The sequence below is a fragment of the Triticum urartu genome, chromosome 3, assembly GCF_003073215.2.
Source record: "Triticum urartu cultivar G1812 chromosome 3, Tu2.1, whole genome shotgun sequence".
Classification (NCBI taxonomy): domain Eukaryota; kingdom Viridiplantae; phylum Streptophyta; class Magnoliopsida; order Poales; family Poaceae; genus Triticum; species Triticum urartu.
In genome coordinates this window covers 38,134,868-38,159,275 of record NC_053024.1, presented here as the reverse complement: position 1 = coordinate 38,159,275, position 24,408 = coordinate 38,134,868, and the positions used below count along the sequence as shown (strand labels likewise).

The following is a 24,408-nucleotide window of genomic DNA, read 5'->3' as shown; positions in this document are numbered from 1 at the left end:
ACTGTACTAGCTAGCTACTCATCGTCCTTAATTCTCTTGAGCAGCTTGGCAGCCCACCGGCGCAGCCTTTTCTTCAGGGTGAAGCCAACCACGACGCCAACCACAAAGCTGACGGTGCCGAACTTCGCGCAAGCCGACAGAGACACCATCCGGCTGCAATACCAAAGGATAGTACGTCAGTTGCAAACTTGCAATGAGCATAACTTCAGTCAGGGATTACAGATTTACAGCACAACATGTGCACGTTTACATCACCAAAAAATTTACGGCTGCAGCCTAAATCTATAAAAGAAGAGTAGATGCCAAATGTGGAAAACATGCATGTGCCATACAGATTTCACAATATAGGCACAGATGGAGGCCCCAACCCTCCACATTGCCATTGTTCCATCTTCCATCCCCAGCATTCAATTGCATGTCACAAAATTTCAGAGCATGCTATCTACTGGATGTTTGAACTTGCGATTGATATTTCCAGTCTTTAAACTGGGAGGTTCTGATTGAACTTCAGACTAGTGCAAAAAACTACTTTCCATTTCAACTAAGGGGGGACAAACATTTCGCCTAGAACTTGTATAAAAAATGAAACAGAAACCAAACTTTCACCTACAAGTATCAAGCAGCTTTCAATCAACTACTGACCAAATAAATAAATAAACTGGAGCCAATATCAAAATTTCAATTATTAGGATAAAAATATCGACTGGGTCAGGTTTCTTCAGATTAGGGGGGCTAATTTAACATATGGATCAGTGTACTTCAACACCCTGCAGCCACTGCTCAAGGGTGGCAACCTCAGTTGGCGCAGCACCGTAGGGTGCACAGTGGCGGCACGGCGCAAAGCAGGAGGGATTTGCTTAAGGAGGCACAGTGCAAGTCAGAGGGGTACAATTGTAGAATTGGGATATGGAAAATTCAGCAGTAATCACGTAGCAGACAGCTGCATAGTGAGGCAGAGTTGCAATCTCCTAAATCAACGTAACTAAGCATGTACACTGGCAAGTAACTGACAGCTGTTTAGAAGTTCCACATACACATGTACAACATACAGAGTATGTTGCCCAGCCTAATTCTTGTTCTCAGGTTTACGGTTGAGCATAGGTTAAGATGCATAACGCTATATAGCACCATATGGAACAAGTGATGTCATAGACACCCAAAATACTGACATAAAAGTTAACAGAAGTCGAGTAATTGGGTTGTCCATATGATGTCATAGCACCATACGTAGGGTGGAGCATGTTGGAGCAAGTCAGGGTTGCTGCACATGGACGCGTGACCTTGCGAGAGTAAGGCCATAGGTGAGCAGAGGGCATGGGCGCGGCCAGAGCAGGTGGTCGTCCACTGGAGAACTCGTGGATGAGCGACTCAACAGGGTGGGCGCTGGAGGCTTCTAGACATGAAGGAGCTGGGAAGAGGCGCGAGAGAGAGGCCTCTGTAGGTTTTCAAGTTTTCTGTAGGTTTTCTCTTCAGAGTGAAGCTGATGGCGCCAACTAAGCTGAGCCACTGCAACACCGACTATCAAGAAATGCGTATTATAATTAAGGAGCAGAATAATTAATCATCAATTCTAGTGTTACAGACTGTGGATCACAAGCTAATTACAGGAATCAAATGTTCGTTGAGCAGTGAAGCATCAAAATGAGTTCGACGGTTCAATACAAAAGAAGGAAACCATGCCACACATGTTCATTACAGCAATGGCCTCCCTGGCCCCAAGTTGAATCAAACAAATAAAACGAAATACAACTGTTAAACTCACAGAACCAAACCTTGCGTACCAAGATGAGTACAGCAAAGGCCCCAAGTTCAGAAAGAAACAAGACCGAATTCGATAACATTAATTCCAGGGCGGCACCTGCCCGAAGAATAAGATCAGCTCTCTGCACATCAATGACTTGCACATCTTCAGCATTGACAGCCTTCCCCAACTTAGTGCCGTCTCACGCTCCCTTTGCCCGTTGAAGTGAACTTGTCCCCATCAGTCCTAGGATACACCCACTCTGTTCGGCAAATAACACGAATTAGGAAGCAATCAGCAGTAAGCAGTAATAATAAGCATATAATGATATTATATGTCTACTCATATGTAAGACCGATGTATCCATCAAGCCTCTCCTCCCCTCCTCCCCTCCGCGCCGCGTGCCACTCCGGCCGCGGCGGCCACCTCCCCTCTCCGGCCTGCGGGCCGCCGTTCACCTATGGCTCGTAGGCGGTCCTCCCGCTGTAGCTCAGGCAGTAGCCGCTGTTCCTCCCCGCGCTCCCCTGTACCCGCTGGTCGCGCGGCCTGCGGCGTCCTCCCGCGAGTTAATGGCGGATCCGGCCGATCAGCCGCGTTTCCCGCTACGGGGCGAGCGCCCCGGGTCGTCTGCGCCGGTGGACTCCAGTCCATCATCGTGGCCGCGGCAGATCCAGCGGGCTCTCCCCCCTCCCCTTCCCAATATGGAAGGCCGCGCATTCAGTCCATCGTGGTTGCCCCGGCCTCCTCGGTCAATCCTTCCTCCTCGGGGGCGGCCGGTGGATGGAAGGAAGTTGTTTCCAAGAAGAGCAAGAGGGCTGGTCGTGGCCCGCCGGGCAATAGCGCGCCCCGCGCGCGGCGTGGCCCGGGCCGGCGCGCCTTCAATGCCGACCCCGGGCGGGCGGCCTTCTTAAGCCGCTTCCAGGGGGTCTGCTTCCGCTGCCTTAGCTCCGACCACCACCGCAAAGATTGTCGCGACCCCGTGCGCTGCATCATCTGCAAGCTTCAGGGCCACTTTGGCAAGGAGTGCCCACAAAATCCTCGCCGGCAGGGCGCCGGCGGTCCTGTCCGCGCCAGGCTTGGCCCTGTGCAACCGCGTCAAGCGGTACAGCAGCGCCTCCGCTTCCCCGCCCCCGCTCCACCGCCTCCCGCCCTGGCCCCGGTCATGGACCGCTTCCTCCACGCCGATCCCTCGCGTCGGCCCCGCACCAGCCACAAGTTCATCGTCGCCTCGCCGGCGGTGGAGCATGAGGAGCACGTTCTGGGCCAGCACGCCGTCACGCTGTCCGCGGTCGACCGGAGGAGCTCCACCACCCCCATGGTGGTGGGCCTTGCCATCGAGGAGCAGCTGCGCTCCCCGCCGCACCAGCTCCAGGTGACTGCCCACAAGCCGGAGGACTTCCTCGTCATCTTCGACCTCCCGGCTCACCGGGACAATGCTGTACGGCGCGGCGTCCTCAAGGTGGAGGGCATCAAGTTCCTGATCCAGGCTTGGAACAAAGACGACCACGCCGCCCTCCTCAAGCTGACGCTGCACGTCAGGGTGGTGGTCGAGCACCTCCCCATGCAGCTCTGGACCCTCGAAGGCGCCGAGGAGGCGTTCGGCGACTGCTGCCGCATCGACCGCCTTGACAGCCGCACCATCGCCCGCGACAACACCAGGTTGTTCTCCTTCTGGGCATGGGTGTGGGACGTCGCCCATATCCCGACGAAGCGCGCCCTCTGGGTGCTCAAGCGCGGCGCGGGACGGGTCGACGAGGTGCTGGGGTTCGCTCCCCCGGACTGCAACACGCCTCTGCCGCCAGGCGTACGCCGCTACGACCTGCTTGTCCACGTCGACCGCGTGGAAGACTGGGCTCCACCCTCCTCCGACCGCTCCTCTCACTCTGCGCAGAGCGGCATCCCCTCCTCGGAGTCGGAGGACGGCCGCCTGCTGCCTCAGATCGAGCCGGGGTCATGGGCGGAAGGCGCGGAGGACGGCCAGAGCCAACCCCACCGGCTCGCCCCGCGGGTTTCCGCCTCGGGCTGCCACGGCGTCCCTCGCGGCACGCGTCGGGACCATGATGACGAAGACGGCAGCGGCAATGGAAACGGCAGCCATGGCCGCCGCTCCTGGAAGGACACGTTGCTCGGGCGTGGCAAGGACAAGGGCCCCGTCGTTGTGGAGGCGCGGCGCAGGCGGAGCAGAACCCCTTCAAGTGGCCGGAGGGAGCATCGGGCCCGGGGACGCTCCTCACAGCGTCGGCTTTCTGGCTCTGCAAGCCCTCCCCCGCCAGTGATCACCGCCTCCCCTCCTCTCCCGCCGCTCCGCCGCGTCTCCACCACCCCGCCTCCCCTGCGTCGCCCGGCTCCGGAGGTCGACCCCATCCTCGCCACGTTCTTCTCCGACAGGGGAAGGGCGGTTTCCCTCCCTCCCAGAACCGACGTGATGCAGCTGGAGTTCGAGCGTGCCATGCTGGACGCTCTGTCCAAGCCCCTGGAGTTTGCGGGCGATCGCGTTCTGGGGCCTGAGCTTGGAGAGGTCCATGACCATGCTATGGGCCCTGACTTGCTGATGCGCTGCCGTGCCGCCCCAACTGCGGTGAACGTCGAGCTCTAGGTGGGAGCGGTGACCCAACAAGTTGATCACCTGCAGTTGGCCGAGCGCGAGATGGGAGAAGAGGGCATGATCATGAAGCTGTTCAAGAAGCCACCGTAGGCCAAAGACTCGTTCCCACCCCCGCCGCGGCCCCCAAGCGGTCCTCGGCCCCACCAAAGACTCGTTCCTCTTCAACTCCGGCAAGGCAGAGCGCCCGTCAAGCTGCCACAAACAACGCGGTGCCCGTGTCCAAGAGGGGCACCATGCGGCTGATCCAGGAGCTGTGCGGCCTTGGCCCCAAGGACAAGTTCACGGAAAAGGCGGTCGCGGCGCTGGCGAAGAAGTTCAATGAGCCCCTCTCTGAACGCGACATCCTGGGCATTGCAAAGCTCACCGATATGGACCCGGAGGCGCTCAAGATCGCGGCCGGCATGGCCGGCCCTGATGGTGCTGCCGATGCGGCTGATATGTGATGTCTCTAGTTCATCCCAGTAGTAGCCTCCGTCGGCGGCCAACCTTAAGCTGGTCTGAGTTAGGTTTAGTGTTTATGTTAGTCTTCCTAGTAGAGTGGGTTAAGTCCTGTCGTCGCCGGGGTTTTGGGCCTGTTGGTGGCCGGCGACGCCCCCTGGATTGCTTGGTGGTGTGTTGTACTCTCGCAAGTTCTTCCTGCAATAGTACCTGTAGTCGACGGAGAATCTTCAAGTGTCCCCATGAATGAAAACAATTGCGCCATGATGTGCTAGAATGTGCGGGGTCTGAACTCGCCGGCAAAGAGGGAGGTGATCAGAGAGGTAGTAGACGAGCATAGGCTAGCTATTCTCTGCTTGCAAGAGACCAAGCTTGAAACCTGGACGCCCCAGCTGGCCCGCGATGTAGGGGGTAGTAGGCTAGATGGTTGCACGGTGCTGCCAGCGATGGGCACTAGAGGGGGCCTCGCCATTTTTTGGGACAAGGAGGTGTTGCTGGTAGACTCCCACGCGCTAGGGCAGTACTCCATCACCATTTCCGTTCGCGACATCGCCTCCTCGACCACGTTCTGGCTTACAAACGTCTACGGCCCAACCGATGACAACCTAAAGGATACGTTTCTAGCCGAGATCGCCGCTGCAGCCCCGCCGCTAGGGCAACCTTGGATTCTGATGGGCGACTTCAACATCATATATCAGGCCAGCGACAAGAGCAATCTCAATATCAATAGAAGAATCATGGGTAGATTTAGGAAAGCCATCGACTTCGCGGGTCTACGCGAGATAAAGTGCAAAAATAGAAAGTTCACGTGGAGTAACGAGCGGGAGCTTCCAACTTTCTGTAGCATAGACAAAATCTTCTGCAACAACGACTGGGAATCGCTCTTCCCCTCCTTCATGCTGATGGCGGCCTCAACCTCCTGCTCCGACCACTGCCTGTTGCTGTTAGCTAGTGCCGCTGCTCCGCCAAGACGTGCTCGTTTCCGCTTCGAGAGCTTCTGGGTGCGTTTTCCACACTTTCAAGAAACCGTTCGCCGGGCCTGGGAGAGGCCTATTGATCACACCTGCCCAATCATTAGAATCAAGGTGAAACTGCAGAGAACAGCGCAGGATCTGCTGATATGGAGTAAGCAGCTGTTCGGGGGGGCGAAGCTCAAACTTCAGATTGCCAATGAAGTCATTCTGAAACTAGATATAGCCCAGGAGCAGCGCCCCCTGTCCCCCGCTGAATTTCAGTTACGCAAACAGCTGAAACTCCGGGTCTTGGGGCTGGCGGCGATCGAGCGGGCAAGAAGGAGGCAGGCATCACGAGTGCTCTGGTTGAAGGCGGGCGACGCCAGCACGCGGTTCTTTCATGCCAAGATCTGCTCTCGGAGAAGGCGCGATTTCATCCATTCACTCACCACAGTCAGTCGCACTGCCACTGCTCACGATGAAAAGGCCAACATCATTCATGACCACTTCAGCTCCCTCCTTGGATCCAGCCTCCAGCGCGGCTACACGTTTAACTGGGATGAACTGCACCTGCCCTCTGTGGATTCCCGAGGTCTCGATGCTCCTTTCACAGAAGCTGAAGTGTGGGCTGCGATCTGTGCTTCCCCGACGGAAAAGGCGCCAGGGCCGGACGGCTTCTCAGGCGGATTCTTCAAAGCGTGCTGGCAAACAATCAAGCCCGATATCATGGCCGTGTTTAGTCACTTTCACTCCATGGCAGCAACACATTTCGAGGAGATCAACGGCGCTCTCATCGCCCTGTTGCCAAAGAAGGATGGGGCAATAGAGGTGGGGCATTTCAGGCCCATAAGCCTCATTCACTCGATCGCCAAGCTAATTGCAAAGGTTCTGTACATCCGTCTGGCCAGTGTCATTGCACCAATCATATCTCCGGCCCAGAGTGCTTTTCAGAGATCCAAGTGCATCCATGACAGTTTCCTGTTCGTGCAAAATTCAGTTCGTTCTTTGCACAGAAAAGGGAGAAAGGCTCTGTTGTTCAAGTTAGATTTCGCAAAAGCTTTTGACTCCATCTCATGGGAGTACTTATTGGAGCTCTTGGGAAGGCTGGGATTTAGCAATCACTGGCGGGAATGGATTGTTGTCCTGCTCTCTTCATCAACGTCTGCGTGCATGCTCAATGGGGTTTTGGGGAAACGCATCAAGCATCGAAGAGGGCTACGTCAAGGAGACCCCCTGTCCCCTCTGTTGTTCATATTAGCGATCGACCAGCTGCATCGTATCCTACAGGCTGCCACGAAAAATGGAATGCTTGCGCTCCTCCCTGGCAAGCTCAGCAGTACCCGGGTTAGTCTTTATGCCGATGATGCTATGATCTTCGCCAACCCTGACAAAGGGGAGGTTGACGCGCTCATGAAGATTCTAAAACTCTTCGGGGAGGCCACGGGGCTAACGATCAACTAAGAGAAATCCACGGTTTCAGCGATTCGATGCTCCGACCTGGACCTTGCAGAGATCCTTCAGAGCTTCGGCGGCAAGCAGGTGGGCTTCCCCTAACATATCTAGGGCTGCCAATCACCTTGGGGCGGTTAAGGATGGTGCAGCTTCAATTTGTTCTGGATAGAATCAGAAACCGCCTCGCAGGATGGAAGGGCAGGCTCCTGACGCTGGCCGGCCGGCGCGTTCTGGTTCAGTCTGTTCTATCGGCCATGCCCACCTTCGCAATCACCATTCTACGAGCCCCAAAGAAGTTCTTCGCTGAAGTGGACAAGATTCGCCGCAAATTCCTGTGGGCACATGAGAAGGAGATCACTGGCGGCACTTGCAAGGTGAACTGGCAACGCGTCTGCTCTCCGACTGACTCCGGGGGTCTGGGTCTCCACAACCTTGATAAATTCAGCAGAGCGCTCTGGCTACGCTGGCTCTGGCTCGCCTGGACGAGCCTGGAGCGTCCATGGGTGGGTACGGATCCCCCATGCAACGACACAGACCGTCGGCTCTTCGAGGATTGCACCAAGGTCTCGGTGCACGACGGAAAGCGGGCTATTTTTTGGCGCTCAAACTGGCTGCCAGGGGGGCCACTATACAGGCGCTTTCCCACGCTGTATCAGCATGCAAGGAGGAAGAATCGGTTGGTGGCCGAGGCCCTTTCAGGCGATCGGTGGATCGCTGATCTACAACACGGTAACTGCGCTGATCTGGTGGTTGACTTCGTTGGCCTGTGGCGCGTCCTTGGATCGGCCGACCTCGCACTGGTGCAAGGTGCTCCGGACGACATCAGATGGACGGCGTCCAACTCCGGCGTATACACCACGTCCTCGGCTTACCTGGCCCAATGCGACACCTCAAGAAGGCCGGGCTTCACTAATCTCTTCTGGAAGACGTGGGCGCCAGCGAAAACAAAGATGTTTTCCTGGCTCCTCCACCAGGACCGGCTATGGTGCAACGACAGATTGCAACGACGAGGATGGCCCAACAACTACTTCTGCGGCCTGTGCACAAGACACCTGGAGTCCTCCCAGCATTTGTTCTGGGAATGTACCATCTCCAGATCAGTCTAGCAAGCTGTGGCTGCATGGCACGGCTGCGGCGCGCTCCATCCGGGCACCTGGAGACCAAACACCAACGCCGCTGCCTTGGTGAGAGAGATCATCGCAAAAACCCCGAGCGCGACACGGAAGGGGATTAAGTCGATGATCGTGCTGATCACTTGGGAGATCTGGCAGGAGCGAAATGAGGCAACTTTTAGAGGCAAGTGCCCTTCAGCCGCATCCATTCTTGCCTCTGTCCGGCGCGCTCTGGATCAATGGAGAGTGGGGGGAGCAAAACATCTCATGAGCCCCTTTCGGGACAGTCCGGAAATTATAGCCTAAGGTTCCTTTTTTTGGCCCTCTGCTGCTTGCACAGCAAGGCCGCTTTATTTTTCTTTTTCTTGGGCTCTACTCTAGCCACCCACCTGATCACTTAATCATCATGTTTCCCGCCTTCTTCCTTCTAAATCAATGAAACGCCAGTAGTGCTGGATCTTTCAAAAGAAAAAAAACAATTCACAAGACATGTGTTCGTCAGTTAATTTTCTGTGGGCGAAGCAAGGAAAATGTCGCGATCGAGCAGGTTGTTACAGTTATATGTGGCGGTCCAGCATGAGTATATATGGCCACAAGTTTGTAGTCATGCACTATGTCATATGCAAAACATGGGTATTCTTTGCCTCAAGTCTCGATGAGAGATCAAGGCCTCAACAACTATTACTATATTTATACAAGCATAGATGTCCAGTATGTGCTGCTTTTCTAACTGCATATACACGTAGATACATATCGAAACGAATATAGGATGTTATCAACGCCAAAAGCATAATTATGAGAATCTAAGGTTTCCAATGTTAGATCCTTTGGATCGGTGTAGGGTAGGATTTCCGGTAAACCTACCTTCTCCAGCGGTTGATGAACTCGAGCCGGAGGCCATCGTGGAGAGGGTGATGGTGGCGATGGCAGAGAGAGGTGAGGTGGTTACGGCGGCGATGTGTGGGCAGTGGCGGCGGCGGAGCTTCCCGTCACGGTCAGCGCTAGACCTAGATCGGGTCGGGTGTTTCGGTGGGAAGCCTGTCAACACGGTGAACCTCGTATTGCGTGCTATCGGCCCGCACCTCTTTATGTAGTGTTGCGTGACAGGGGCCCGTCAACCATATTGCGGTTGGGCGCCCCCGATCAGGGCATGTAAACCTACCTTCTCCAGCGGTTGATGAACTCGAGCCGGAGGCCATCATGGAGAGGGTGATGGTGGCGATGGCAGAGAGAGGTGAGGTGGTTACGGCGGCGATGTGTGGGCAGTGACGGCGGCGGAGCTTCCCGTCACGGTCTAGCGCTAGACCTAGATCGGGTCGGGTGTTTCGGTGGGAAGCCTGGCAACACGGTGAACCTCGTACTGCGTGCTGCCGGCCCCCACCTCTTTATGTAGCGCTGCGTGACAGGGGCCCGTCAACCATATTGCGGTTGGGCGCCCCCGATCAGGGCGTGTAAACCTACCTTCTCCAGCGGTTGATGAACTCGAGCCGGAGGCCATCGTGGAGAGGGTGATGGTGGCGATGGCAGAGAGAGGTGAGGTGGTTACGGCGGCGATGTGTGGGCAGTGGCGGCGGCGGAGCTTCCCGTCACGGTCTAGCGCTAGACCTAGATCGGGTCGGGTGTTTCGGTGGGAAGCCTGGCAACACGGTGAACCTCGTACTGCGTGCTGCCGGCCCCCACCTCTTTATGTAGCGCTGCGTGACAGGGGCCCGTCAACCATATTGCGGTTGGGCGCCCCCGATCAGGGCGTGTAAACCTACCTTCTCCAGCGGTTGATGAACTCGAGCCGGAGGCCATCGTGGAGAGGGTGATGGTGGCGATGGCAGAGAGAGGTGAGGTGGTTACGGCGGCGATGTGTGGGCAGTGGCGGCGGCGGAGCTTCCCGTCACTGTCAGCGCTAGACCTAGATCGGGTCGGGTGTTTCGGTGGGAAGCCTGTCAACACGGTGAACCTCGTATTGCGTGCTATCGGCCCGCACCTCTTTATGTAGTGTTGCGTGACAGGGGCCCGTCAACCATATTGAGGTTGGGCGCCCCCGATCAGGGCATGTAAACCTACCTTCTCCAGCGGTTGATGAACTCGAGCCGGAGGCCATCATGGAGAGGGTGATGGTGGCGATGGCAGAGAGAGGTGAGGTGGTTACGGCGGCGATGTGTGGGCAGTGACGGCGGCGGAGCTTCCCGTCACTGTCAGTGCTAGACCTAGATCGGGTCGGGTGTTTCGGTGGGAAGCCTGGCAACACGGTGAACCTCGTACTGCGTGCTGCCGGCCCCACCTCTTTATGTAGCGCTGCGTGACAGGGGCCCGTCAACCATATTGCGGTTGGGCTCCCCCGATCAAGGCGTGGATCAGGGGTCCGGTGGGCCGTTGAGCCCACACCGGAGAGATCAACCTAACATCCAATACATGTTAGTTTAGAGATGGACACACATAAGCAACTTAGAGAAGTATTATGTAACACTTGATGCCTTGTACGCATGCAATCTGCAGCCATGGACGTCTACTAAAGCTCCTTTGAAACATGTACAGGCACAATAGATCTAAGAAATTCTGAGTAAGCATAATGGCGCACCATGTACAACTTATGCATCTATCCAATATGATGAAGCAGAAAATTGTGTTGTGAGGATACGAATTATGGTTCAGAGAATCGAAGACACAATACAAAATGTCCAACCAGTATATATGCAGTGTTCCAACTTCCAACTCAAAAAGAAGTATATATGCAGTCTTCATACCTTATGCCAGTGATTGCCATCTAACTGGTAGACCACGTGTAGACATCCAGGTCTTCACCATGAAGTCGCTGGTGCTGCTCTTGAAGCCCAGGCACCCAGTTTGAAGAGATCTCTTGTTGCATATCCTCGCCCAGCCCCAGCTGCTGCAAACTGCCCAACCCCTTTACATGGCTTAAGTTCAGACAGCCATGTAATTGCAGGCCTGTCACTTGAGGGAGGTTGGAGATCCTCTCCAGGCCATCACATTTCTCAATACGAAGGAGCTCAGTGAGGTGTGGGAAGTCCTCCAACGCCTTCAAGTTGTTTATGTTAAATACAATATGCGTGATATGATGGCGTGTACAGCAAGGAGGATCACCACCGAAGGAGGAGTAGTTATACAGGATATTCATGTAGTCTTTATCTTGTTTTATCTCTTGTATTCTTCTCTCCCAAGTTGTAATCTCTCCAACAACCTGTACGCGTATTGGGCTCGCAACCCCTCTATTTAACACGCAGCACGTCAGCCTGGATCGGCAAGACGTTTACCGCAATCGCACATGGTATACAGAGCTATCTTCTTCCCAAAACCCTAGCTACCCATCTCCACCAAAGTGCGCAGCATGTCTTCCTCCACCTCCTCCTCCCAGCCAAACCTCAGCGGCGGAGTCACGGAGAAACTCTCCCGCACCAACTACATCCTGTGGCGGACCCAGATCACGCCACAGCTGCGGGGCGCCGGAGTCTACCACTACGTCGACGGCACGTCGACCGAGCCGGCCAAAACCCACGTCACCAAAGATGCCGCTGGGAAAGAAACCGAGGGGCCGAATCCTCTCCATCCACACTGGGTGAAGGAGGATCAGCAGGTCCTTGGATATCTGCTCCAACACCTATCCAAGGAGGTGCTCGTCACGGTGACCGCGATCACCACGGCGCGGGAACTCTGGGTGGCGCTGGCGAGCATGTTCTCGTCGCAGTCACTCAGTCGCGTCAACAACATTCGCACGGCGCTGATCAACGCGCAGAAGGGCAACCAATTGGTGTCCTCCTTCTTCGCCGCCATGAGGGGGCTTGCTGATGAGCTCGCCGCCGCGGGAAAACCAATCCAAGACGACGAGCTCATATCTTACATCATCCACGGGCTGGACCAAGACTATCAGCCCCTCGTCTCCGCCTTGGACGCCCGCGTCACTCCGGTAACCCTTGATGAGCTTTTCACTATGCTTAGCAATTTGATCAGCGCATGGCGTAGTTTCACGGCTCCGGCGGCGGCTTCAAGTCCTCGGCTAACTCTGTCTCCAGAGGCCGCGGTGGCGGCTCTCGCTCTCGTTCCTTCTCTCGTGGCAAGGGGAGGTCCGGTGGCGGCGGCTACTCCAACAACACTCACGGCGGCGGACGTTCTAGCAGCTCAAAAGGGCGCCGTGGTGGCGGCTCCAACAGATTGCGTCCGGACCTGCCTCGCTGCCAAATTTGTGGCAAACCCGGCCACACGGCGAGGGACTGTTGGTACCGTTACGAAGATGATGATGGTGATTCCTCACAAGACGAAGAAAAAGTTGATGCCGCTGCTGATGGTTCCTATGGGGTCGACACAAATTGGTATGTCGATAGCGGAGCCACCAACCACATCACCAACGAGCTTGAGAAGGTCACCATGAAGGAGAAGTATCATGGAAAATATCAAATCCACACGGCCAGTGGTGAAGGTATGGGCATACGTCACATTGGTCATTCAATTTTTAATACCCCCAAACGCAAAATACATCTCAAAATAATCTTGCATGTTCCTAGTGCCCACAAAAATCTTCTATCTGTTCATAGAATTGCTATTGACAATCATGTTTTTCTCAAGTTTCATCCTTATTTCTTTTTGATTAAGGATCAGGCAACGAAGAAAGTGCTTTATCGAGGTAGATGTGTTCGAGGGCTCTACCCGTTGATTCCGGAGTTTAGAAGATTCAATAAACAAGCTTGTGGTGCTGTCAAGCTTTCGTCCACACGATGGCACGATCGTTTAGGACATGCCTCTTTTTCTTTAGTTGAAAAGCTACTTAGGAAAAATAAGCTCCCGTTTGTTGGTGAGCGAAATATTGAAACTATTTGTGATTCATGCCAGTGTGCTAAAAGTCATCAGTTACCATATCCTATATCTACTAGTGTCTCCACTAAACCTTTGCAATTGATCTTTTCTGATGTGTGGGGCCCTGCTCCCTCCTCTGTTGGCAGACATACTTACTATGTCAGCTTTATTGATGACTATAGCAAGTTCTCCTGGATCTATCTCCTTAAGAAAAGGTCCGACGTGTTTCAAGTTTTTCAGAACTTCCAAGCACTCGTTGAAAGGAAGTTTGACAGCAAAACTATAGCTGTCCAATCCGATTGGGGAGGGGAATACGAGAAACTCAATTCCTTCTTCCAAAACATAGGCATATCTCACCATGTATCATGCCCACACGCTCACCAACAAAACGGGTCGGCCGAACGCAAGCATAGGCATATAGTTGAGGTCGGTTTGGCCCTTCTAGCAGGAGCTTCTATGCCCCTCAAATTCTGGGACGAGGCGTTTCTTACAGCTGTCCACATCATCAACATGCTACCTAGTCGTGTCATCAATAATGAAACACCTATGGAACGCCTTCTCCATGTCAAACCAGACTACACATCTCTCCGTGTTTTTGGCTGTGCTTGTTGGCCAAATCTCCGTCCATACAATAATCGCAAACTCGTGTTTAGATCAAAGCAATGTGCTTTTCTTGGCTATAGTGCTCAGCACAAAGGTGTCAAGTGTCTTGACATCTCCACTGGACGGGTCTATATCTCACGGGATGTCGTGTTTGATGAGACCAAGTTTCCCTTTGCGGACCTACATCCCAATGCCGGTGCTATCCTACGCAAGGAAATCTTACTTTTGCCATCCCATCTCTCTAGCTATGATCAAGGGGGCATTACTAATTGTGATGATCATATGTTGACTAACCCTACTAATAGCCTTTATGAGCCTTGTGATGATGCAGAAAACAGCGGTGAAAAAATCACAGAAAATGGTGGAGAAAACAGTGCAGCAGCTCCATATTTCATGTGCCCTGAGCTGAGCAACAAATCCCCCTCGGGATCTGGGCAGGTGCTGCCGTTGCGCAGCGAATCTGCCTCGGGATTGGAGCCCTGCCGCGGATCTGCTGCACTAGATCCGACAGGCGCAGGAGCGCGTGCCGACGCGACAGCCGCAGGTGGGCGCACCGAGCCACCCGCAGGCCGTGGGGACTCTCCTCGCACGCGCCAATCGCCGCCGGACAGATGGCGGGCCAGCACTGGTCTGGACCGCGCGCGGCCTCAGGCCCAACAGCTTGTTTACAAGCGGCGGGCTGTGACTCGCCTGACGAGTGCGGGGACAAATTCTGTCGAAGCGGGGCCCAGGCAATCACGAGGAGATGATGACGCCGCTCGGCCTAGATTTTCTGTGGCTGATTCATCGCGTGCATCACAGCTGGCGACCACAGAAGATCCAGACCCGGCTGCTACTATCGACAACGCCGGTTCTGGAGCTGCGTTCGGATCCTCCTCGGGATCGGTAGAGGATCAGCCTGATCCAGGTGTGGGATCTTCTGCGCCGGGGTTCTCTGCAGTGCCTCCTGCTACTACTCCACGTCGCACACGGCTACAACAAGGTTTAATTAAACCCATTAATTATAAACATATTGCAAAGTATGGTATGATATGTTCAACAGGTGAACCAGGAGAACCCAATACTCTTGAAGAGGCCCTTGGTGATGCACATTGGAGAAAGGCAATGCATGATGAAATTGTGGCACTAAAGAAAAATAAAACATGGCACTTGGTTCCTCCAAGACAAGGTAAAAATCTTATTGACTGTAAGTGGGTCTTTAGGATAAAAAGGAAAGCTGATGGAACTATTGACCGTTACAAAGCCAGACTCGTTGCAAAGGGTTTTAAACAAAGGTATGGTATTGACTATGAGGACACGTTTAGTCCAGTTGTTAAAGCAGCTACCATACACCTTGTCATGTTCATTGCTGTGTCTAGGGGATGGAGTTTACGAAAGCTAGACGTTCAGAACGCGTTCCTCCATGGTGTTCTGGAAGAAGAGGTTTACATGAAACAACCTCCTGGGTTTGTAAATGCACAGGTACCACTTCATGTGTGCAAACTTGACAAGGCTTTGTATGGACTGAAACAGGCTCCAAGAGCGTGGTATTCTCGCCTCAGTAAAAAGATGCAAGCACTTGGTTTTATTCCTTCAAAGTCTGACACTTCGTTATTCATTTATAACAAGTCAAAAATATCCATATTTGTTCTCATCTATGTTGATGATATAATTGTGACAAGCTCATCTGATGAAGCAATAGCAGCACTGTTGAAGGATTTAAGTGCAGAATTTGCTCTCAAAGATCTAGGAGATCTACATTACTTTCTTGGTATTGAGGTTAAGCAGCACAAGGATGGCCTTCATCTCTCTCAAGAAAAGTATGCAACAGACTTAGTGAAAAAGGCTGGTCTACAAAGTTGTAAGCCTACACCCACTCCTTTATCTAGCACAGAAAAATTATCTCTTGCTGAAGGGGAACTTCTGGGCTCAGAAAATAGTATAAAGTACAGAAGCTTGGTAGGTGCTCTTCAGTACTTGACATTGACACGGCCAGATATCTCATTTGCTGTTAACAAAGTATGTCAATTCCTTCATGCACCTACCACAGTTCACTTGACTGCTGCAAAACACATAGTGAGATATGTGAAAAATACATTGAGCATTGGTCTGAACTTTAGCAAGTCATCCTCCACACTTATCAGTGCTTTCTCTGACTCAGATTGGGCAGGGTGCTTAAATGACAGACGCTCAACTGGTGGGTTTGTAGTATTCTTTGGACCTAATTTGATATCTTGGAGTGCAAGGAAGCAAGCCACAGTTTCTAGATCTAGCACAGAAGCAGAATATAAAGCATTGGCCAATGCAACCGCAGAGATCATATGGGTGCAGTCAATTTTGAAATAACTAGGTATGAAAAACACCAAAACTCCATGTCTATGGTGTGATAATCTAGGTTCTACTTATTTATCAGCAAATCCAGTTTTCCATGCTAGAACTAAACATATTGAGATAGATTTTCACTTTGTCCGTGAGAGAGTTGCAAACAAACTCCTAGACATTCGGTTTATTCACTCCCAAGACCAAGTTGCGGATGGTTTCACCAAAGCTCTTCCTACAAAAAGTTTTGAAGTCTTCAAGTATAATCTCAACTTGATGAAGTTGTGATTAAGGGAGGGTGTTAAATACAATATGCGTGACATGATGGCGTGTACAGCAAGGAGGATCACCACCGAAGGAGGAGGAGTTATACGGGATATTCATGTAGTCTTTATCTTGTTTTATCTCTTGTATTCTTCTTTCCCAAGTAGTAATCTCTCCAACAACCTGTACGCGTATTGGGCTCGCAACCCCTATATTTAACACGCAGCACGTCAGCCTGGATCGGCAAGACGTTTACCGCAATCGCACAGTTTAGTCCAAATAATTTGAGCTCCTTCAAGCTTGTGGTATCCTCTCCAAGTTGTCGCGGGAAAGCCCTCAGCTTAGGGCAACCTACTACGTGCAAGCTCTCCAAACAGGGTAATAGTTGCAACCGTGCAGATTGGGGCCCAGTTCTTTTGAGTAGATTGTGGAGAATTTCAGTCTGGAAAATCTAGAGCCAAAAGAACTCGAATTCACTTCCAAAATCTGGAGAGGATTCTCTAGAATCCTAGTGCAATCCAAAAGCTACCAAAAAGCATGATTCTCCCAGAATCTCAGGATTTTGGCAAGTCCCACCAAAGAAAACGTTTCAAAATGGAAGTGTACCCCTATCCCATGGAGAATTTACACCCGGAATGCCACCGGACCATCCACGCACTGGCCCGAGAAAACGAGCGAGCGCCTTCGCTCGACCCCTGCCTGTTCGCATCAGGGAAAGATTCCCCAGCCGCAGCAAGGGCTAGGGTTCCGCCGCAGGATCCACCCCGCCGCCCAGGCCCTTGCCGCCGCCGGCCCGGTCCCGCCGCCGCCGACCATAACTCCCTCCGCCTCCCCTCTTCCTTCGCCGCTCATCCACCCCTCTGCCTTGTCTCCGCCCGCAACCACCGGCGCTGCACCTCCACGGCGACCCCGACGGGCTTCAGCTGCAACTGGACGGCCACCGGCGCTGCACCTCGACATCCACGAGCAGCCCACGCGAGGAGCGGGCCACACCAACGGTGAGCCATCTTGTTTCCTATCTCTCTGTTCTTCATTTATCTTATGCGAAATTGGATAGATAGACTGATTTATGTTGCATAGGTAGATGGATTGATGCTTGAATCTGTTAGATAGATGGATGGATTGATTGCTGATGGATGGATGGATTGAGCCAAATGTTGTAACTGGTAAAAGCAACAAAGATTCAGAACAATTGCTGTCAACAGCAGCAGTCTTGAACAATTGCTGATGGATGGATGGATTGATGCTTGAATTTTTTTGCTTGCTGATAGATAAATGGATGGATGGATTGATGCTTGATTTTTTTGTATGTGTGCTACTGTCAATGCTACTGTGGTATTGATGTTATTGGTGCTATTTGCTACTATATGCAGATGTTGTTACATTGATTTTTATGGTAGAATGCCAATGTGATAATGCTTATGTCAATTCTGTTCAATGCTAATGTGATAATGGTGAATGGTAATGGTAGATGGAGAAAGTCAAAGAACCCAAAGAAAATTGGGACAGTGCTGATCATACAATTTTTATGAATGCATGCGTAGAGGAGGTTCGAGCAAATAACCGCAACGGTGGTTATTTGTCTGACATAGGACAAGCTAATTTGCATAAAAAGTTCAACGAATGCTCTGGAAGAAACTATTCGACCCGGCAAATCAAAAATAGGTGGGGTGTATGTAGAAGCGAGTACAACACATGGAAGACATTGATCCAGCAAGCATCTGGCTTAGGAAGAGATGAGCATACACACACTATTGCAGCTACAAATGAGTGGTGGGAATTGGAGATAAAGGTATTGTTGTTGTCATGTAATTTCTTTAAATAACGAGTCATGTTGCTTCAGTTTTGATATTAACCTGTGGTGCTATATGATTACAGGCACATCCAGAAGCTGCCAAGTTTCGCTATGCTCCACTAGCGGAGGAGGAAAAAATGTCAGAGGTTTTCGATACTACTTGTGTCACAAATGAGCATGCGAGGGTGCCAACTCCCTCGTATCAAGGTGATCCCTCTCGAATCAGTTTGGACGATGACTCAGGGTGTGATAGTCATGAAGGCCAAGTTACCCCTGTTCAAAATCGAGCCAAGGGTGGGAAGAAGATGGCGTGTCCTTATTCGCCAAGTCCAAAGATGAATGACAAGTGGCAAATGAGAATGCTAAAAATGAGGCTTTTGTACGCATGGTGGACATCTTTGGTGCAAGAGACAAGAGGGATGCAGAGGAGATTGCAAGGGAGAAGAGGGATGCAGAGGAGAGGGCAAGGGAGAAGAGGGATGAAGAGGAAAGGGCAAGGGAGAGGATGGATGCAGAGAAGAGAGATGTAGAGGAGAGTGTGGATCCAACAAGAGAAGAGATTAAACAAATGATGGCCATGGTGGAAGCGGATGGTGCAAAACCAGGAAGTGATGAGCATTTCTATGCTACATTTCTTTTCATGGAAAAGAAATATCGTGATGTTTTCTCCACTTTCACGGCTCATGAATCTGTTGCAAGGCTTGGATGGATAAAGATGATGTGGGAGCTCAATAATAAGTAGAACATCTATGTTTTAATTGCTTTCTACCAGACTATTTACTTGTAATGTTGTGAGCTAAGCTACTTGCTTTGGAGGTGTACTTTTGTGAACTAAGCTATTTGCTTTGGAGATGTACTGTTATCTGAACTGTGTTGTATCTAATATTGCACTATGTGCATGTTGTTGTGGCAGATGGATAAATCCAGAAAGAAACAAGAAGAAAAGGAATTTGAGGCGGCCATGCTTGCATTTGCTCTGGATGTGGCGTCATCAAGTGTGACACTGCCATACGCACCGAGAAAGTTACATCTTGTTACAGGCCTCCAATGGGTAGAAGAGACGGAGAAAGATGCAAAATCTTTCTATGCTATGTTCAGAATGAGGAGGTCAGTGTTTCGCACATTGCATGATCTGTTAGTTCAGAAGTATGGGCTTCTTCCAACATTTCATCCAAAGAAGCATTGGCACAATTTTTATGGACTGTGGGTACATGTCAGACAACTGATAATGTCGCAGATCGGTTTGCACATAGTCGTTCTGTCATTAATAAAAAATTCCACGAGGTTTTGGAGTGTGTAGACCGCATGGCCGGTGATTACATAAGACCAATTGATCCAACTTTCTCTGAACCACACCCAGTACTTAGAAAAACAAAGTTTTGGCCTCATTTTCAACATGCTATTGGAGCCATTAATGGAACACACATTAAGGTGATTGTGCCAAAGGAGTTGGAGCCCCAACACAGGAATAGGAAAGGTTACACAAGTGAAAATGTTATGGCAGTATGTGATTTTGATATGAGGTTCACGTTTGTTGTTCTCGGATGGCCCGGATCTGTTCATGACACACGTGTATGGAGCGATGCCATAGTTCATTATGATCACTTTCCACAACCCCCCACAGGTAACATCTCGCATGTATCCATATTGTTATATACAGGATGGTATGTTGTAAATTTCTAATTTCTTTTGTTGATGTTGTCTTGTAGATAAATATTATCTTGTCGACCCCGGATATCCAAACAGGGTTGGATATCTATCTCCATACAAAGGGCAACGATACCATGTACCAGATTTCCAACAACACCCACCAGTTGGGAGATATGAGACATTCAACCATCAACATTCTTCTTTGCGAAATGTCATCGAAAGAACATTTGGTGTTCTCAAGATGAAATGGCGAATTCTTGGAGATGGAGGCATACCTCGGTACAAACCGAAGACCGAAAAGATGATTGTCACTGCATGCATGTGTCTCCACAATTGGATTCGTGATAGTAAGTTACGTGACGAGCATTTTGACAAGTTCGACAATGATGCATATGTGCAACCTCCATTGCCGTTTACAGGTGCCAATGCTCTACCACCAGAAGATGATGGATCCATGAACGCAGTACGCGAGGCGATTGTTGCTAGTCTCGTACCTTGAGATTATCCTTTTTTAGTTCATCCACTTTTGTAATGAACAAATCTTTAAATCCATTCTAAATGTAATATTTAGCACTTTTTATGACATTCGGAAATCACTTTCGTACTCATATTCGACTAGATACTGTTAGAAACAACAAGGTGTTAATAAATTCATCAAACATTTTCTGTCTAAGGGTACTACAGACATTTCAACACACAACTCTTTCCAGAATCTCAACCTACAATCCCAGAAAAGAACTCGGCAACAGATTCTGGGAGAAGCAGATTCTGGGAGAATTTTCCAAAATCTTGATTCTGCAGAATCCTGTGTGAAAAGAACTGGGCCTGGGATGCTTTACAAATGTCAGCAGCTCCATCCTCCCCCTGTTCAACACCAGAAACTTCTTGCTCAAGAAAAGGCCACTTCTCCCAGTTGCACATATTTAAGAGAAATAGCCATTCAAGTTTAGGGAAAGCAACAAACTCATTGCATATGGGAGCACCCTTCCCGCAGCCAACAAATTTAGGTCCGACCTTGGTGACTGCATCTGCTCCGTCAATTCTCAAAAATTTCAAGTTGGGTAGCTGCCCAATCGGTGGAAGATCCACACATGAGTGTAAATGTACTATGGACAAGTGAATCACTGAATACAAACAGGTGGTTTCAAACCAAGTGGGATACCGCCGACCAAAGAATCGTGAAATAAATAGGGCTTCCAGGTTGCATGGAGGTATTAGCAGCTCAAAGACCTTCTCAGAATTGCTAACAACTTCTTCTGAATATGATCCCAATCCACATGGACTCCACGATAGTACTAGTTCTTTTAGATGTGCTTTGTTCATCAACAATGTATTTGTACTACCATGAGCCGCTCTTTCCAATTTAACCAGAATAAGACGCCTTATCTGCAACATAGAAGACAACTCTTCCAACTTCCATCCATCCTGTACATTAGCATTTTCACTTTCATCAGCAACACAAAATCCTCGTAATTCGGTGAGGCACTTCAGTTTTCCTATCCCTCTTGGAACCTGATATATGTGTGTGTCAAGAAGATAAAGACATCTTAAATTGCACAACAGGGTCAATGCTGAAGGAAGACTTCGCAGATCAACACACCCTGTCAAGCTCAGTACTTGAAGGTTTTGTAGCAAGCCAATGGATTCCGGAAGACAAGATATGCCAGTATAATCTAGATTAAGTAGGCGTAGATGTATCCGTTTTCCTATATGGTCTGGAATGCTTTGTACAAGTGAGTAATTCAGTACCAAAACACGAAGAAGCAGAAATCTCTTGAAAAATGTATCATCAATTCTCCGTGGACCATTCACAGTTCGGAAAGTCCTCACCGTAACTTCAAACTTATCCATCCTAGGTAGCACTAGTTTATCCTTCTTGGTGACAGCAGTAATACGTCGCAGTGTCAACATATTTCTACCCCTTAATGTTTCAACATCCCCAATAAAGCATTCTTCTTTTGATATATTTAAAGCAAGTTGTCTCAAGAGGTCATGCATTCTGCATTCAACCTGGCCAAACAATTCATTACATGGCTGGAGGAGATTCCGATGGATTAGCTCGTAGTAGTACTCTTCTGCTATGTCTTCTAGTAGTTGGCCTTGCTGCTCCTCGGTGAAGCCTTCAGCAATCCATAACCAGGTAACTTGATCACGCCGAATGATAGAATCTTCACCATACAAAGCACAATAAAGGAAACACTGTTTCAGACGATGCGACAACTCATCATAGCTTAGATACAGAGCTCCTTCTATTTCATCAGAGAGGATGCTCCGGGAGCCAGCATATTTCCCCAAAAACCTTTTCCAATCATTCTCTGTTAGATCTCTGCTTGCCAAAGCACTAGCGGTAACCTTTATTGCAAGAGGGAGGTGACCACATTTACGAACAATCTCAATCCCTATGTTTCTTAAATTCTGCACTTCTTTCTCTTCCTCAATGTTCATGCTCTTCCAAAGTAGCTCCCATCCCACCTCTATTGACATGAGATCAACTCGATGGGTATGCTCTACACCTATTCTCCTTGTAATTTGATCATCTCGTGTGGTTAGCAATATTACTCTGGATGTTGTTTCATGTAATACAGGCCTTAATAGATACATCCATACATTGGAATGCCAGACATCATCTAGAACCAGAAAGAAACTCTTCCCTTCAATTGTTTCTGCAAGCTTCCTTCGGAGCTCTGCTATGGTTTCACCTTGCTCATGATGCACACCAATATTCCGGAGAACCTCTTTCAGAAGAGTTACTTCATTGTAGTCTCGCGAAACACAAATCCATGCTTGTAGATTGAAGCTTCCTTTTATTTTTTGGTCATTGTATATTTTCTGAGCTAGTGTTGTCTTTCCAACTCCACCCGTTCCAACAATACCGAGCTTATAAGACTTGTATTCCTTGTGTGCAAGCACCAAGTCCACCAACTTCCTGCTGGAATGTATGATCTCCTTTCCCACAAGGTTGGGCTCAACAAGGTTGGAACTTCTTATCAGTCTGGATGTTGGACCATTTCCAGGAGGCTGTGTGCTATTGTTGAATGTGAAGAATATCTTGTCATTTGCAATGTTCTCAATCTTTTTGTTGAGGCTTCTAATCTGAACAGCAACATCACGACGTGATCCAATGTTACAAAAGCAAGAGGAAACTGAGAGGCCTTTACATGCAGCCGATTTGCTTGATGATGATGAAGGATCATCAGGCAGTAGCTTGCTTCCTTTACACCTAGCCACGTCCAGGATTTCATCAACATCATATATAATATCTCTCAGTTGGCCGAGCCAATTGTTTACTGCTAGCTCTTTTGTCCTCCTTTTCTCCGCATCATATATGCAACATTGTATTAGTTCTACTCGTCGCAGGACTTCTCTGAGATCGTCTTCCACCCCAAGGATTAGTATGGCCTCATCTGTAATGATATTTTGCAACTTACTGGCACATGATCCAAGCAAAGATTCAAGTATGGCTGCCATTGATCAGACAAACTCGCCAAGGGAGATCCACCAAAACCACCACAGTGACTTGTTCTGAGAATAGCAGAAATTGGAAGCTGAAAATGAATGCTTTCAAAAATTAGACAAGGCTCTATACACTAGAAGCTACTTAGTTACTATTTATATTAGAATATATTTTTGTTTTGCATGACAAAAGCTATGTATGCAACATACATACAGATTCAGCACCTTGAGTAGTGCCATGTATCGAGGACTAAGTTCCAGAGCTGCCACTGAGTCTTTTAGTTTAATCTTTGTGCTTGCAAATTTACATGTGTTTCAGTTTTCCATGCAAAAAATATTTATTGGTTTGTCTTGCCCAGATAAGGGCACCATCGAATGGCAGCTGCATAGCAGTCTGCAGTCTACATATCAATCGGAACCAAAGAAAATGTTGCATCAAGTATATGCGGAGTAAAAAGGACCGGATGGAGTATATTCTATCTGTTACAACACCTAGATTAATCATCCAGCAGCTTTTTTGTTTTTCTGATTCATCTTCTTTGATGAATATATAGCTCCAGTGCTAGCCTGGAAATCTTGATAACTAGTTTATTCAATTGGAGTAATGAAAGTGAAGTCGATTGCAAGTCTTTACCTTACAAACCACTCTTCAATAAATAGTGATCATCATAAATCTTGAAGCAGTTTGCTATGATGATCAGTCGATGTCATAGAAGTCAATCACCACCAGAAAACCATGCTGCTGCTACACCTGTAGTATATAGATAATACAAGATTATGGGCCAACTAGTGAACAGAAGGAGTACCTCCCACCGTGTTACAGATCAAGAAGTTCAGGACACTGAGATCAAATATATACCTCAACATGGCACGGGCCAGTAAGTCCGCAGGATCACTTCAATCAATGGTGACCAGTGGACCAACGGGGAAGGAACGATGAACATGAGCGGATCAAGAGAAACTTTTCCTCTGAGTGTGGAGAAGAGGAAGAACAGAGTGAACAATATCTTCAGGAAATTAGTGAAAAGCACACTGGAGGAGGCGAACTCAGGGGGGAATTTCTTTGGTCTGAAGCAAGAATTAGTCGCATAATTAAGGCAGGCTTTGGTGCTGGCTGGAAGAGAAAGAGATGAAGAAGGCTATTAATCTTAATTTGTTTACTTGGACATGGAACCCACTAATTATTCTTTCCTTCCCACCCACCATTGCAGCAAAAGGCAAAAGCAAAAGCACTCAAGGTGGCT

General features: G+C 49.8%; 1 protein-coding gene across 1 annotated transcript; it reads right to left on the bottom strand.

Moving 5' to 3' along the window:
• Positions 1-20,302: 20,302 nt before the first annotated feature.
• LOC125542624 (putative disease resistance protein RGA3) lies at positions 20,303-24,408 on the bottom strand. Its single transcript, XM_048705721.1, has 3 exons — positions 24,024-24,408; positions 23,799-23,915; positions 20,303-23,256 (listed from the first exon to the last, which is right to left on the bottom strand). The coding sequence occupies exon 3, from the start codon at positions 23,177-23,179 to the stop codon at positions 20,426-20,428; it is 2,754 nt and encodes a 917-aa protein (XP_048561678.1). The 5' UTR covers positions 23,180-23,256; positions 23,799-23,915; positions 24,024-24,408; the 3' UTR covers positions 20,303-20,425.

Bases quoted from the DNA above. Each gene is read 5' to 3' on its own strand.
- LOC125542624 (XM_048705721.1), bottom strand. From the start codon at position 23,179: ATGGCAGCCATACTTGAATCTTTGCTTGGATCATGTGCCAGTAAGTTG.